This window comes from Bidens hawaiensis, unplaced genomic scaffold (genome assembly GCF_021521415.1).
Source record: "Bidens hawaiensis isolate Kalapana, Puna unplaced genomic scaffold, B.hawaiensis_p1.1 tig00043661_1, whole genome shotgun sequence".
In the NCBI taxonomy this organism is placed as follows: domain Eukaryota; kingdom Viridiplantae; phylum Streptophyta; class Magnoliopsida; order Asterales; family Asteraceae; genus Bidens; species Bidens hawaiensis.
Window position 1 is genome coordinate 28,605 of NW_027505855.1, and position 15,349 is coordinate 43,953.

The following is a 15,349-nucleotide window of genomic DNA, read 5'->3' on the forward strand; positions in this document are numbered from 1 at the left end:
AACGCTTACGTTCACTCCAACAGGCTGACGAATTCGAAAGCACTCGACAACAGTTCAACATGAGCAATGAGTGCGAGTACTTGGACGATGATTCGGAGGAATCCGACACCGACGCAAACCCTCGCCATAGGGCGAAAGGGAAGCGTAAGGAAACGGACTTCCAACCAAGAAGGAATTTTGGAGAAACCTTCAAACCAAAAAACGCGGGTGGAAACCCACGTGACTTCTCTAAAACCTTCAGACCAACCGCTGCAAATGCGGGAACCTCCAAGTTTGCAAGGGACATTGCAGAAGCAATCGCCCCAAGAAGTGCCAAACAGATGTCCAACATCGGCACCTATGATGGTATATCCGACCCAGACGATCATTTGAACAGATTCATAGCGGGGGCAACCGTCAGCAACTGACGGAACCCACGTGGTGTTATATGTTCCAGATGACACTGGTTGGAGCAGCCAGAGCATGGTTCGACCGTCTACCGGTCCACCACATCTACGATTGGGCAGACTTCCAACAGAAGTTTAGCCAACACTTCAGCCAACAAAGAAAGTATACCGAAGAGCAATGGACAATCCTCAATTGCATCCGAGAGGAAGATGAGTCTTTACTAGACTTCATCACGCGCTTCAATTCAAAGAAGCTAAGTCTGGGCAGTATTAGCGAAGATCTTGTTCGCGCTGCTTTCATCCAGGGCGCAAAAGACCCAGAGCTCATCCGCACCTTAACGGGTAAAGATGGCATGCCATCCACATGGGATGCCATCATGACAACAGCTAAACGCTTCGCGGAAACGGAAAAGCAACTGGGTAGAGATCTTCCCCAGAGCACAAATCTCTACACTCAGAAAACAAGAGAAAACAATGTCCTTGCCGCCCGACTAAACAAAAAGAGGAAGCTAGGCATTTGGCAGTCAAGGGTAAACTTTGACACCTTATCCGGCTCGCACCCTCGGTTAGGCGGAAAGGACAACATGCCATCGTCAAACTGGAACTCCAGATGGACGCCACTCACCAAAAGAGTCACCGAGATATTCGACACCGAGAGACTCCCATGGCCAAAGGCTCCAATAATCCGAGAGCGTCACAACGCTGATCAGAGCAAATTCTGTGACTTCCACACGACAAGAGGCCACAACACCGACGAATGCATAGACTTGAAATACATCATCGAGACATTCGTCAGAGATGGAGAACTCGCACACCTCGTGGCGTAAAGGATGCTGAGCAGGCCAACGCGTGTAGAACCCCAGTTGGGAAAAACACGAAACTACAGCTTCAATGTCGGAGACTACATACTGCGTAAACAACGAGATTCCGAACCAAGTGCATATCGGCTCGAAAGGCTCGATGACACTCCCAAGAACATGGAAGGGAGCTCAATTACACAGTCTGCATGTAGATCAATTCCAAACTTGTAAAAGAAAAGGCCTAGAGCCACTTCTAATGGAAATGATTCTCCTTATCACATTGACGCTGATGGTCTTACATTTATACTTAATAAACTTTCCACACTGATATGCCGGTCTTCACCGCATACATAAGTGGGAAAACAAGTCGTTGCATGTGGAATGCGGAAAAACCCGCATAAACACAGAACGACAAATTTCTAAAGAAAATATAAGGAAAGCCTTCACGCAGGTCATTCATAGGTAAAGTTGGGTCATCCCACTAAATGAAAGTGTCGGTCCTACCCGCACAAATCATGATAGAGGAAACCGAACTAACCTATTGACAACCGCGCGTCGAACGGTTAATTATTCAAAACACTGATGCCGGTTTTCACCGCATAAATAAGTGTGAAGAGAAGTCGTTGCGTGTGGAAGGCGGCAAAACCCGCATAAACACAAAAAACGGCAACAATTTCTAAGGAAAAGATGAGGAAAACCTTAACGCAGGTCAGTCATAGGTAAAGTTGGGTCATCCCACTAAATGAAAGTGCCGGTCCTACCCGCACAAATCATGATAGAGGAAACCGAACTAACCTATTGACAACCGCGCGTCGAACGGTTATTTATTCAAAACACTGATGCCGGTTTTCACCGCATAAATAAGTGTGAAGAGAAGTCGTTGCGTGTGGAAGGCGGCAAAACCCGCATAAACACAAAAAACGGCAACAATTTCTAAGGAAAAGATGAGGAAAACCTTCATGCAGGTCAGTCATAGGTAAAGTTTGGTCATCCTACTAAATGCAAGTGACGGTCTTACCCGCACAATCCTGATAGAGGAAACGGAATATTAACCTATTGACAACCGCGCGTCGAAAGGTTAACTTATTCAGAACACTTAGAAAATCTCTTAAGGAAAAAATGAGGAAAACCTCCACGCAGGTCAGATAGAGGTAAAGTTTAGCCATCCTACTAAGTGAAAGTGACGGTCTTACCCGCACAATCACGAAAGAGGAAGCAAAACTTTAACCTATTATCTGCCACGTTGAAAGGTTAACTTATCCAAAGTACTTAAGAAATTGCTAAGTTAAACTAAAGTATGCACAAGCGAATCATATATTGTTTATGCGGCAAAACAAGTGCCAAATTAAACTATAATATGCATGAGCAAGTCGTATAATGTTTATAAAGCAAGAGTGACGGTCCTACCCGCACAAAAGATTTACATTCCATAAAAATTCATGTATTACAAGAATGGCCAGGTATCTACCCGCCTACAAGAGTAAATCTATACAAAAACATAAACCTATCCTAACAGTGGGAAGGGATCTAAAGGTTCAAGCTTCAGGACCACTCCCTCCAAACCCACTTGTACCCGCACCATCAGTTGGCTGTGGCGGTTCAAGGAAGGTTTTGAGAATGGTTAACCCATCATCAGCAGCAGCTACTTCGTTCACCTTCTCCACCACTGGATGCGGGAAGGCAGCATACTGGTTCACTGCTTGGTCATAAGCAGCTTCAGTATCCACATCATATAAAGGGAAGTTGGAAGGCGGGATGCCCTTCTCAACGAACCCTAGACCAAGCAGGAAGCCAGCCTTTTCCCCATCCTCATGAGAAGCGTTGAGGGCTGCGCTCATGGCATCGTCATATGATATGTCCGTGAAGACCCGATGCACAACCTACAAAACAAAAATACAAGTATCAAAACCTTTTCTAAGTATAAAGAAAAGCGTGAAGACATTATGAAGCTAAGCTTACCTGCGACAACGCTTCTCGTAGAAGCCATTCCTTGGTAACCAGAGCCTCCTGGAGGGCAGCTTGAGCTTGGTTACGGGCGCGTTCGGCTTCACTTTTGATAAGGTTGGCAAGCAACACTTCCTTAGCAGCAGCCTCTTCAACGCCCTTTAGCTTACGCTCAGTATGGTCAAGCATACCCCTCTGGTCCAAGATTTCTTGAAGCTTCTTGGCGTCTTCCATGGTCAAGGCGTCATGAGCCTGCTGGAGCCTCTCTAATTTGGCTTTGAGCTCCTCATTCTCGGTGAGAAGAGGCTCAGCAACAGCTTCAGCCCTGGTGGCCCTTTCAGTTGCGTTCCGAGTGGTTTCCTTAGCTAACCGAAGCTGTTCGTTAACAGCTTGGGCAGCCTTGGAACGGGTCTCGAGACGGGCCTGAACTTCAACCTCAAGGGCCTTGAAGGCCTTCTCCTTCTCCGCAGCAACGACGGAGAGCCTCCTGTTCTCCTCCCGGACAGCCCGCACTTGAGCTACTTCTTGGATACGAGCTGCTTTTAACTTGTCGTTTTCACGACAAAGCAGCTCGACGCGCGGCTGCATCCGGGCAAGGAGAATTCGAAGCTCGTTTGTCAGCCTACCCTCCTGGTAGCTTGACATAGCTTCTCCCAGTGCACCACTGGGGGCGGCGTGGCGCGCCCACTCGACGCAGTCCACAGCCGTCCGAAGGGTGGTTCCCCGGCGGATGTTCCACCGCGGAACAAACACCTCATTCGAATCCGACAATGCAAAAACAAAAAGCAGTTAGGAAAAGATGATAAAAAAAAACATAACAGTCCAAAATAACCCTACGCACCTGTAGGGTCGACGACAGGCCTGTAGCCGCCAAACCCATCACCCGAACCTAACGGATATCCATCCAAGAGGTCAGGCAGATGGGAAGGAGGCAGAGATTGGCTAGACGCCGCAACCCCGGACATACCTGAAGGACCGGCCGTAGTCGCCGGCGCCGGAGGAGGCATGGCGGAGGCCGCCGTGGTAGAGACCAACGGAGGTGAACTCACAACCGCGGTCATTGCTGCGGAAGAGACCACAGAAAAACTCACCGCCGGCTCAGTGAAAGAATCAGTGAATATGGCACTGACAACCGGCAGAGACGTCGTCACAGTTGGAGCAGTTGCCTCAACCGAGTGAGCAACTGAACCAACTGAAGCAGGCGCAGCCGCCTGGGTCATCGCCTCAGGTAGGTTGACCAAACCTACCATCATGGGTCCGGAGGTGCTCCTCACCGCTCCACCCTAGAATGCGGTAGCATCCACGCCTACACGAAGACAAGATATATAAGTATAATGGCGAAAAGATATGAAGTTAAAAGTAAAGGAAGTTTGTACTTACGAGTCCTCTTGAGCTTGAAGGTACGAACAGGCGGGGACGAACCCGATGGAACCGGCCTCTTTACGCCGGTCACCGTCGCTGTACTGGGCTGTCCGGAGGTGACAGCCGTCTCAACCTCCGGAGCAGTGACCTCTACACCACCAGGGTTCCCCGCCATCTCCTCGCTTTCGGTCTCTGAGTCAGACCGATTCACCGGATCGGCAGTGGAGGCAACCTTCGCCTTCCCCTTCCCGCCGGCAGCCTTGTTCTTCCTCGCCAAGAAAGGACCATCTGCGGATTCCTCATCAGAAGATGACAAAATTAGAGGAATTCCCGCAGAGGTTTGAGCATTGAGAGGGCGATGGTCAAAAAGTTCTTTACCTGGCCGCCTGGCGCTCAGGATCTCGTGGCCTGGCGGGTAGACCTCCACGAACCGATCCGCCGTTTGCTCAAGGATGGGCAACTCGTTCTCATCTAGAGCATGAGTACCCATCCGAGCGGGACCATCACTCTCCCACGGCTGCAGGAGAGACTGCAAGTCGTTTCCCTCTGAAAACAAAAAGAAAAAACGGTTAGAACAAAAACCCTGAATTAACGGATAATATGAAGCATACCGTAAGGGACAGAGTTCAAACCGTAATCGAGGACGATGGGAATCTGTGACGCCTCCTTCCACACCCGGCTCATCCCGAGCATCACCATCCCGGACTCCGCAAAGCGGTAAACCGGAGATTGGATCTGGGAAATCTTGGCAAACCATTCCGCATCCTGGTAGTTGGAGGCGTGAAGGCATGAAGGGACGACACAGGCAGAGATGTAAAAGAACTCCCGCTTCCAAGACCGAAGACTGCGCTCGGTAGCACAAATCTTCAATCCCTTGATCCGATTGACCAAGGTATACCACCCCTGGATGCACCTCCAGGAATAGAAGGTCATCAGGCGGTCAACATGGGGCTCCACACCCAGAATGAGACACACCCACTCGAAATGGCGGATCTTGGCGATCGCCATTGGGTGTACCTCAGTCAGATGCACACCGTGTCTCTCCAGAACACGGTATACGAACTTCGTCAATGGGAACCTGAGATTCCCATAGACGAAGAATGCAGTGTACACCCCTATCTTGCCCTTGGGGGCATCGTACACCGTCTGATGAGGTGCAGGAAACTCAGGCTCGAAAGGCTCGAGCATGAACTTCCTGACGACGTACTGATAGAGGTCGACCGGAAGAGCACACTGGCACTCGCCAGCAGTACTCTTGTCATCCTTGTCCGACGTGGACGACGGATTCTCGAGGTATACATCGGACTCCTCGACAGTAACCTCAGGATCATGAGAAGACATGTTTTGGATGAAAAGAAGAACGATTTCAGGAGAATGCTCGACAGAAAAGTTAGAGTATTCGCCGGAAATCGCTTAGAAGAAGAAGAGAGGTGAAACTGTGAGTTGAGATGCAACCTCTCCTCCCTTTATATACTCATCGCAATGAATGCGATGAATTTAATGCGGAAGAGAGAGGAAAACACTGGTGCAATGAAACTATGACACGTGGAAAAAGCAAGCTGGCAACAGCTGTTGACAGGACGCGTGCCGTAAACTTCGCGGCCACGCGCCCGAAAACTCGCGCCCACGCGCCTGAAAAAGCGTCTTGAATGACCATATACTGTCACGTCGCCATAACTTCCTGCACGTCCTGACACTGCCAGAAGAAACCGTCGGACGACGTTTCAACAGTTTGGACTGTTCTTATCTTTTCACCAACTCTTCGAATTTCAAAATGATTCAAAAAGATTCAAAAGTAAGCGGGACTATACCCCTTACCTTGGCAACCAAGTAACTATAAGACAGGTGCGAGTACAGTGTTAAGGCAAAACCCTTCACATACTTAGCACCTGCAGGGAATTGAAGCCAAGAATACCTCGGCGACCAAGTAACTATAAGACGGGTGCGGGTACAGTGTCAAGGCAAAATCCTTCACATACTTAGCACCCGCAGGGAATTGAAGCCAGAAATACCTTGGAAGTAAAGTAACTATAAGACGAGTGCGGGTACAGTGTCAAGGCGAAACCCTTTACATACCTAGCACTCCACAGGGAATTGAAACCAAGAAGGATCTTCTGGGCCATGCTTGCGGAAACGGAAATAACATCCCCGCATAGCGGGAACGTCGAGAACTAGATTGTTTGAAGCTCCAAGATGGAATTGGTTGTTTTAACATAATTGATCACTATGTTCAAAACTACCAAAACCTCATGGAGAATCTATACAAGTGGAACTCAACGCTCCTAACTTGCGAGGAGGTTACAGACCTACCCGCATCATACCCAAAGATCAAGCAGAAAAGTCGGGAATTTCTACACGTGACATTAGGACTTCCGCGGGAAGAATCCCCATGGAAAACCTTAAAACTAAACCCTTTTCAAAACCCTTTGCTTAAGTCCAAAAGTTCATCTCACTTATTAACAATTCATGAGAAGAACATTGGACTGGGGGACTTGAAGAGGTAGGTCCCAGCAGAGCCCAGTTGGACCCGCAAGACTCACCTCAAAGAGGGACGTCTGCGCAGTTGAACCCGCAAGACTCACTTCAACAGGGACGTCTGCGCAAAGGCTAAACTCGCAACTCATCTTGAAGAGACGTCTGCGCAGAAACCAACTGGATCCGCATGACCCACCATGCTCAGAGACGTGACGTCCTTACGCGCAGTACGCAAGCTGTTCCCGCAGGAAAAGCCTCCCAATGGTCGACGTACTCCGCCTGTTCCCGCAGCAACGGATACTAGCCATCAGGGAGGGCTACCCGCGCAGCAAGGCTACACGCACAAGGCACTTAACTCTTAAATAATTCAGTAATGTCACCTGAAGGAGTGAGCAAGCAGGGAACACTCCCGCACAAAGCCGGGAACACTCCCGCACAAATGAGCCAGTCCGTACGATACTGGAGGATCTTTTGTACTGTACCTGACGAGGTATGGACAAATGATCTGACCAAAGATACGACAGCTCACTAACAACAGTATGACGAGCAGCACACTCTTGTACTGTATGTCACTATCAGCCGCTGCCTACTCACCAACCTGTCGGAGGACGTGCATAGCCTGCAGTTGGTGGAACAGGAATAGTACACAGCCGGCCTGGTCACTATCAGCCGCTGCCTACCCACCAACCACCAGCATGGCACGTGCATAGCCCACAGTTGGCAGAACAGGAATACTATTCAGCCGGCTGTACCTGCTTGGAAACCTACCTTCGGCTATAAATACTCTAACACCTTGAAATGGTATGGACACATCACATTACATTACATTACCTGATCACATCTTATCTTTTCTAGCAATCTCTTAATATACACTTATATTCAAGAGCAATCTAGTCTGATTCTCACGCCGGAGGGTGGTCACAAGGAGGTACCCCCCCTTCTAAGTGACGAGCTCACGGTGTCTGTTTTGCAGGTCACCAGAAGAACCATCTTTGCCGGACATAACCCCTCGTGGGAAACATCTATTTAACCCCCAGATTATCCGTAATCTGCCCGGGGTCGATTAGTGTTTCTTCACGTGTATACTTTTATAGGGAGCCTATAGGCACTTTCGCATGGATTTGTGGTACCTTCTTTCTTTCTGTTTGTATAATGTTTATCTATCACTATATAGTTTTTTCTTACTGTTATCTGTCGTAGGTAGTTTATTACTAGTATTTTTTTATTCTTTGTTTTGTTTTCTGATTCTCTATGCCACATTTGAGTCTGGCCTTTTACCTTCTTGCAAAAAACAAAATGCAACTTCTCGAGTAGTTATATGAAGAGGAGAATAATATTACGTCGTAAAAAAAGAACACACTATGAATAAAGACATAATGTTATCTTATAAGACAAAGTGATTCCAGTGTCATTATGCCGGCTTACCTCTTCTTAATCTAAAATTCAAGTCATAATTACATATCATATCATGAACCACAAATCATGTGTGTGTGTGCGCACGCTCGTGTGTGTGTGTGTGCGTGTTAAAAGGGGAGGGGGTTCTTCTAATAGTGCAGATATATCTATTTATAGAAGTTTGTTATTCAACGTAAGGAAGTTGGATTTTGTTATAACAAAAATCCCTTGGGCCTATTATACGTATCAGGGGGTTCCATGTGCTATTTTAACTTCGGCCAACACACAAGATGAGAACATAAATCCCGTGTAACAAATAGAAACGACAACATCAACATGATTGGTGGTACGAAACCTGAACGGCTAACAACCATCAACCACCCTAACCACCTTACCGCGTTACTATTACTAAGAGCATTCTCAGCCCGTCCTCCATCCTCATCTTTATAATTATACTAAAAAACACTATATTTCTCTATTTTGTTCAATTAAATAATATTGTTTTATACTTTTATCATTACAGTTTTCTTTCTCCTCTACTTACAACCAAATCAATATATATTAAAAAATAAAAAATAGCAAACCAAATTTCTCTAAATTTATAAAAAAAAATCACTATTTTTTCTCTCTTCATTTAATTTGCAAAATCCTCTCACATACTTTTAGAGGATTTGTTGAGAATTCTCTAATACTAATTACTAAATACTAATTACATTCTGGTGTTTGTAGTGGCTATTCTTGGGCCGTGGGCTAGTTACTTGCTAGGCCCGATTCGGTTGTATAATTACATTAAAGAAAATAAAATAATAATAATAATTAATATATTTAAATAAATAAATAAATAAATAAATAAGAAAAAACTGTCTCCTTCCGTACAAGCAAAACTCATATCAATCAATATTCACACCCTTTCTTTCTTTCATCCTCTTCTTCATCGTGTAACAAAATAAGGGTTTGTTTAAAAAATCCCCCAAATTATTATTATTATTATTCAATGAGAGATTCAAATTCAGATCCGGCGGATGACGGACCCAGCGACTTCGGGTTTGCGTTCAACGATGTCAATTTCTCCGATCGTCTTCTTCGCATCGAGATCATTTCGGACACCATCGAGGACCCTACAAACAGTTCTACGAACCTGTCCGATTGGAACACCAATCGCAAACGACGCAGAGAAGATATTATTAAAAAAGAAAACGGTCAGTTTCTTCCTATTATTATTATTATTATTATTTTATTACTTTAGGATTTTAGAATTGGTGTGTGTTGACTAGGGCTGTTTATGAACCGAATTGAGCTGGTCGGCTTGTTTACAAACCGGGCCGAAATCGAAAGGGCATTTTTTTTATCATGAATCAAGCGAGTTTTGATCATCGAGCAATTAGTGAGTAGGCCTCTGTAAACGAACCACACGTTTTCGGCAGGAAGTTTGTTTATTTAATAAACGAACGAACATGAACATAATAAACGAATGATCATGGACGCTTGTTTTATCCATTTATTTGTATTCGTTTGTGTTTGTTTACATTTGTTCCTTTATCTTTGTTCAATTATGTTCACTTATGTTCATCAACTGTTCATTTTGATTTTATGATTTTAAACGAATGAACATGAACACAGATATTTGTCCGATTAAGTACCCGTGTTCATTTAAAGTGAAATGAACGAACTCGAGTACATGCCCATGTTTGTGTTTGTTCGGTTCGTTTACAGGCCTAAATGTGAAGACTGAGGTCATGAATTAGTTCGGGCATGAGCAGCTGAGTGCCTGAGTGTTTTGAACATATAGGACTTGGATAATTAGGTAATTAGCTGGGCTAGTAAATTTATAGTATTGAGACCGATATAATAGTATAGAAAATTAGATAGTGGTAGATATAATGGTATATAATTGTGTATATATAGCGAGCGCACCTTTGCTCGTGCTTGGCTCGTTTACACACTGAGTCAAAATTGAACATGCATTTTTCGAGCATTTTTCAATCGAGCGTCAGCGTTGAGCAATTTGAACAGCTATATGTATAGCTTAATCATATGATGTTGTGTTGATCAAAGACTGATTGCAAGCTTTGTTTTACAGCTGTAGACATTGCTATCGGGTTTGCAGAAGAACAGGCTCTCAATCAACCTGATCATCTTCCTGATGATGACGACGACAGAGACACTGAAAATCAAGACGAAGAACCTGCTGCAATGAATGAGGAACCACCATCAGGTATCACTCACATATCAGCTATTATTATCTTATTTTCGTTTACATAAATTGCTTTTAATATCAGATGACTATGATTCAAATGGGGCAATGGAGTGTTCAACAATAATAAGAGTTAAAACCATGCATATTAGCTCACCGATTTTAGCTGCAAGAAGTCCGTTTTTCTACAAGGTCATATCTCAATATTCAAGCTGGTTTATTTTTTCCGAATTAATGATTTTAATATTTTAATCATTGTTTATTTATTATTTTACTTTTTTCTCGCAGTTGTTTTCAAATGGAATGAAAGAGTCGGATCAGCGTCATGCAATCTTGCGAATCAATGCCTCAGGTTTGTACTTTTACATTAGTTATGTTGTTTATAGATCATTGAACATTGACCTTGACTTTAACTTTGACTTTTTGTCTTCAAACAGAAGAAGCTGCTTTAATGGAACTTCTGAGCTTTATGTACAACAATCAGTTGACAGTTACAACGCCTCGTGAGCTGCTGGATGTATTGATGGCTGCTAACAAGTTTGAGGTTGCTTTGTGCATGAGATATTGCAGCCATTTATTACGAAACCTGCCAATGACGCCTGAATCTGCACTATCTTATCTTGAACTCCCTCCCTATCTTTTAATGTCTGAAGCAGTTAAACCATTAACCGTTGCTGCAAAACAGTTTCTCGCTGTTCGTTATAAAGACATAACCAAGTAAGATTCTTGAAAATACATGCTACATGTAGTTAAAACCGTTAATCGCTGTGCATGATACCGGAAAACAGATTCATAACTGAAAACACCAAACCAAAGCAACTGAACCCAAGCAGAAACCGACGGTTTGGTTTTATGTTTTTATAAAGACCGCACTTTCAGTTCTTTCATGTAATTAAAACCGAAAACTAATAATCGAAACCAAGCAAAAACTGACGGTTTGGTTTTATATTCTCATAAAAACCAAAATAACTGAACCAAAACAAAAATGACAGTTTGGTTTTATGTTTTCAACTTTTCATAAAATTGAACTTTAGGTTAGGTAATTGATTTCTCATGTAAACAAAACAGATAAGCCAAACCTTACTGAACTTATGATTTTTTTTGTTAACTTTGAATTAAATGTAATTGATAAGAATTTAATAGTGTATACCAAGCATTTTAGCACAAATGTATAATAATCCGTTAGTTTTAATCAGCAAATGAAATTAAGCCCAAAATCATTATGTTCGGCCAATAATTTGTTTTTGTGCATACATATTATTTTAGCACAAATGTATAATAAAAAGTTACTTTTTAATCAACAAAAAAAAAATATAAGCCCGAAATCATTATTTTCGGCCTATATTTTTTTCAACCCAAAAGTTTCAAGCCCATATGGGAAAACTGAGAAAACTAAACTGAACCTAAACCAACCTAAAAAATCAAATCCGAACTGATTTCAAAAACCCAAAATCCGAATTTTTGTTTTTGGTTTGGTTTTAGCCCAAAACTGACCCGTGCACAGTGCACACTCTTAGCGATATGTATAACTATTTTTGAATATTATAATAACCTTGTAGTGGTGGCCATTTTAACTGAATTTTGTTACTACAGTCGATACTTATAATATGTACGTATATTTAACAGGTTTCACGATGAGGTTCTTCAACTGCCACTTGCTGGTGTGGAGGCGATTATATCCAGTGATGATCTCCAAGTAGCATCAGAAGACATTGTTTACGATTTCGTCCTTAAATGGGCCCGGGCTCAATATCCCAAATTGGAGGATCGCCGTCAGATTCTAGGGGCCCGCCTCGCAAAGTACATTCGTTTCCCTTACATGTCATGCAGAAAGCTTAAAAAAGTCATGACTTGCCCCGACTTCGACCCGGAATTTGCCCAAAAAGTAGTAATCGAAGCACTGTTTTTCAAAGCCGACGCCCCACATAAACAGCGTGCCTATATCAATGATGAAAACTCTAATCTTAATCGTCGGTTCACCGAACGGGCCTACAAGCACTGGCCCATTAAGGTGGTTGAGTTTACACAACCGCGCCCACAATGTGTTGTTTACTTGGATTTAAAACATGGCAAGTGTGCACGTTTGTTTCCATCGGGCCGTGTTTATTCTCAAGCGTTTCATTTAAACGGTCAAGGGTTCTTCTTGTCAGCACATTGTAACATGGACCAACAAAACTCGTTTCACTGTTTTGGGCTTTTTCTGGGTATGCAGGAAAAAGGGTCGGTTTCGTTTGCAGTTGACTATGAGTTTTCGGCCCGGTCAAAGCCTGTTGAAGAGTTTATTAGCAAATATAAAGGGACTTACGTATTTACGGGTGGTAAAGCGGTCGGGTACCGGAATTTGTTTGGGATACCGTGGACGACGTTTATTGGCGAAGATAGTGCTCTTTTCATTGATGGTGTTCTTCACCTTAAGGCTGAGCTTACTATTAGGCACTGAGGAACTAACAGGCAAGAAGGTTTTGTGATGCTACAAGGGTATAAATCGGTTTAAAGACATAGTGGTTAGTTTAACTAAAACTGGATTCGGGAAATGTGAATCGGTATTGGGGATTTTAATTTTATGACTTGTTCAAGTCGTTTTTGGTGTAAATGAAATCGAGTCAACTGTCTTGGATATTGTTTTAGTCTGGTCCATGAACGTTTAACAACGGGTTTAACCTGTTTACGACACAACCGAACCTGTTTACGACACTAATAAAACATAAGAACTTTGCTAACCCAGTCTAGCTTCTTGTTATCATATAAAAAAACACATGTTTATTATTATGTGTTGAGATACATACACACATTATTAGTATCTTACATACAAGGCTTCTCTAGACTATACATGATTATTATATCAAATTCACAACTTAAAACCACAAGAAAATTTTCCATTTTGTTTACATCTATGAGAGCTCCTTCTTGATTGACTCTATATTTGCAGCCAACTCTTTCCTGCTTGACTGGAATTCCATAGGTGTGAAATTAGTTTTCTTAAAAGTAAGTATTTATTTTATTTATTTTTAACATAACAGTTAAAAACTTATTCATCCATTAGTAAGCATAATCTTACCTCAAAGAGAAGATATCTATAAACAAACCATCCAGAATATCCAACTCCAACCAACTCCATTATATTAGGAAGCTGATGATTTATCAAGAAAATAAATATTATATAAAATGCCATGTAATAAATGAATGATTATTTATTTATACAAGAAAGTAGGAAAGTTACCAATGGAACTTTGTGAATGGCACCAATAACAACTGAAGATAGCCAAATTGCAACAGCTCCTCCTGTTCCATATATTATAACTGTTGGCTTGTTTTCAACTGCATCCCACTATATACAACAATATTATTGTAAATGCCATTATGAGAATTACATTACTAGTAAAAAAATACAATCTTGAATTCTTGAAGTATAAAATTTACCTTTTCCTTTAAATCTTTGAACAACTCGTCTGAATCGAGGGAGGATGATGCATCTTCTGATGCCTTGACACAGAACAGAGCCGATCTTCTTGAGCCTGCTGCGTCATCATGAAAACAAACCAAGAAAATGAACCCAACACACAAAGAATTCATGGTCCTCAAGAAAATGCAATGAAATCTAAAGAAACATAATACTTGATACGAATATGTTGATAATTCAACAAGAGTTGAAGATCCTTGCAGGATCAAGGTTTCAAACAATACAATAATAAGGACGGATTCCACAGTATATATAGTAATTTTATAAAATTCTAAATATACAAAAATACCCTTCTAATCGCTAACTAATCCGGTCAAGTTTGAAGCAACAGAAAATGATCAAACAAAAGGTCAACCATCCTGATATTACTTCCACTTGATCACGCTTAACTTAACTGTGGAGTTCTTCTGTCATCTACTACCATTAAGCCGCCAAAACGTGTTATAACAAAGAAGATATCCATCTCCTTAATAAAGAAGGCTTAGTTTTCCTTCCTAACCTATGTGGGATGTCACACTGGTACCCAACTAGCACCTAAAGACTTTTACAACACTTAGCGCACTAATAGAAAATTCAATAGAATTTGATTTAAACCATTGCGAAGAAGATATTAGTATGTCCATGAATTGGATAAATTAGTTACTTTTGATTGACTAAAGTTGTTTTCTATTAGACATATAATAAATGTCTAGCACGCACACATATATGCATAAAATCTAAGTTCTAAAGCTTTCTAATCATTTCTTTACATCATATATATTAAACGGACGAGGTATATCTATCCACTACCCAAAAAGTGTTGGACTAATTAATTACCTGAAACCCGGTTGAAGGAGGTTCGAATAAACGGACGAGGTGGGAGGTTAGGTAACGTGGTACAACGTGACATGATGACAGTAGTAGACGGCATTGAAGACGAGGTAGATGTCGTTAGAATCATTTGTTGTTGGTAGCTGCAGACACACAAAATATTCTGACACTGCAAAAAGTTTTTTATAATTCAAAAGTTATAAAATTTTGCCGTCCACACTTGCCTATGCCTATATCTATGGTTTTAGTTTGTTCAAGAAAAAATGTAAGTGTTTTCCGGGTGACACGTCACTACATGGAATCTAATGAACAGTTGTTTCATGTTACCTATCCTCACATGTTAGTTCCGAATTTAAACAAACAAATAAATAAATATTATTTTCACTTTTATAATGGGCTAACTTTTATACTTATTTAGGTTGGGCTAAAACTGTGGGTCACATTTCAAAGGAACGTGTTTTTTACATGCTCAGCTTTGATACGGGTTAGCTTTATGTGTGATGAGTGAGAGCATTGAAGGGAT

At 42.3% G+C, this 15,349-nt stretch overlaps 2 protein-coding genes across 2 annotated transcripts; one reads left to right on the forward strand and one right to left on the reverse strand.

Annotated features, from left to right (window-relative positions):
- The first annotated feature begins 9,295 nt into the window (after positions 1–9,295).
- On the forward strand, positions 9,296–13,173 carry LOC143615643 (BTB/POZ domain-containing protein POB1-like). The gene is made up of 6 exons (XM_077088722.1): positions 9,296–9,561; positions 10,443–10,577; positions 10,642–10,748; positions 10,845–10,908; positions 10,994–11,273; positions 12,183–13,173. Exons 1-6 carry the CDS (start codon positions 9,357–9,359, stop codon positions 12,994–12,996), a joined length of 1,605 nt encoding a protein of 534 aa, XP_076944837.1. The 5' UTR covers positions 9,296–9,356; the 3' UTR covers positions 12,997–13,173.
- An 88-nt stretch (positions 13,174–13,261) lies between these two features.
- On the reverse strand, positions 13,262–14,926 carry LOC143615644 (protein CURVATURE THYLAKOID 1A, chloroplastic-like). The gene is made up of 5 exons (XM_077088723.1): positions 14,833–14,926; positions 13,977–14,071; positions 13,777–13,884; positions 13,615–13,686; positions 13,262–13,504 (listed from the first exon to the last, which is right to left on the reverse strand). The coding sequence occupies exons 1-5, from the start codon at positions 14,924–14,926 to the stop codon at positions 13,448–13,450; spliced, it is 426 nt and encodes a 141-aa protein (XP_076944838.1). The 3' UTR covers positions 13,262–13,447.
- Positions 14,927–15,349: the final 423 nt, after the last annotated feature.

Coding starts and splice junctions, on each gene's coding strand:
- LOC143615644 (XM_077088723.1), bottom strand. CDS start 14,926: ATGCCGTCTACTACTGTCATCATGTCACGTTGTACCACGTTACCTAAC. Junction 14,072..14,832: donor CTCCTTCAACCGGGTTTCAG/GTAATTAATTAG, acceptor ATGACGCAGCAG/GCTCAAGAAGATCGGCTCTG. Junction 13,885..13,976: donor TCAAAGATTTAAAGGAAAAG/GTAAATTTTATA, acceptor TGTTGTATATAG/TGGGATGCAGTTGAAAACAA.
- LOC143615643 (XM_077088722.1), top strand. CDS start 9,357: ATGAGAGATTCAAATTCAGATCCGGCGGATGACGGACCCAGCGACTTC. Junction 10,749..10,844: donor GAAGTCCGTTTTTCTACAAG/GTCATATCTCAA, acceptor TTTTTCTCGCAG/TTGTTTTCAAATGGAATGAA. Junction 10,909..10,993: donor CTTGCGAATCAATGCCTCAG/GTTTGTACTTTT, acceptor GTCTTCAAACAG/AAGAAGCTGCTTTAATGGAA.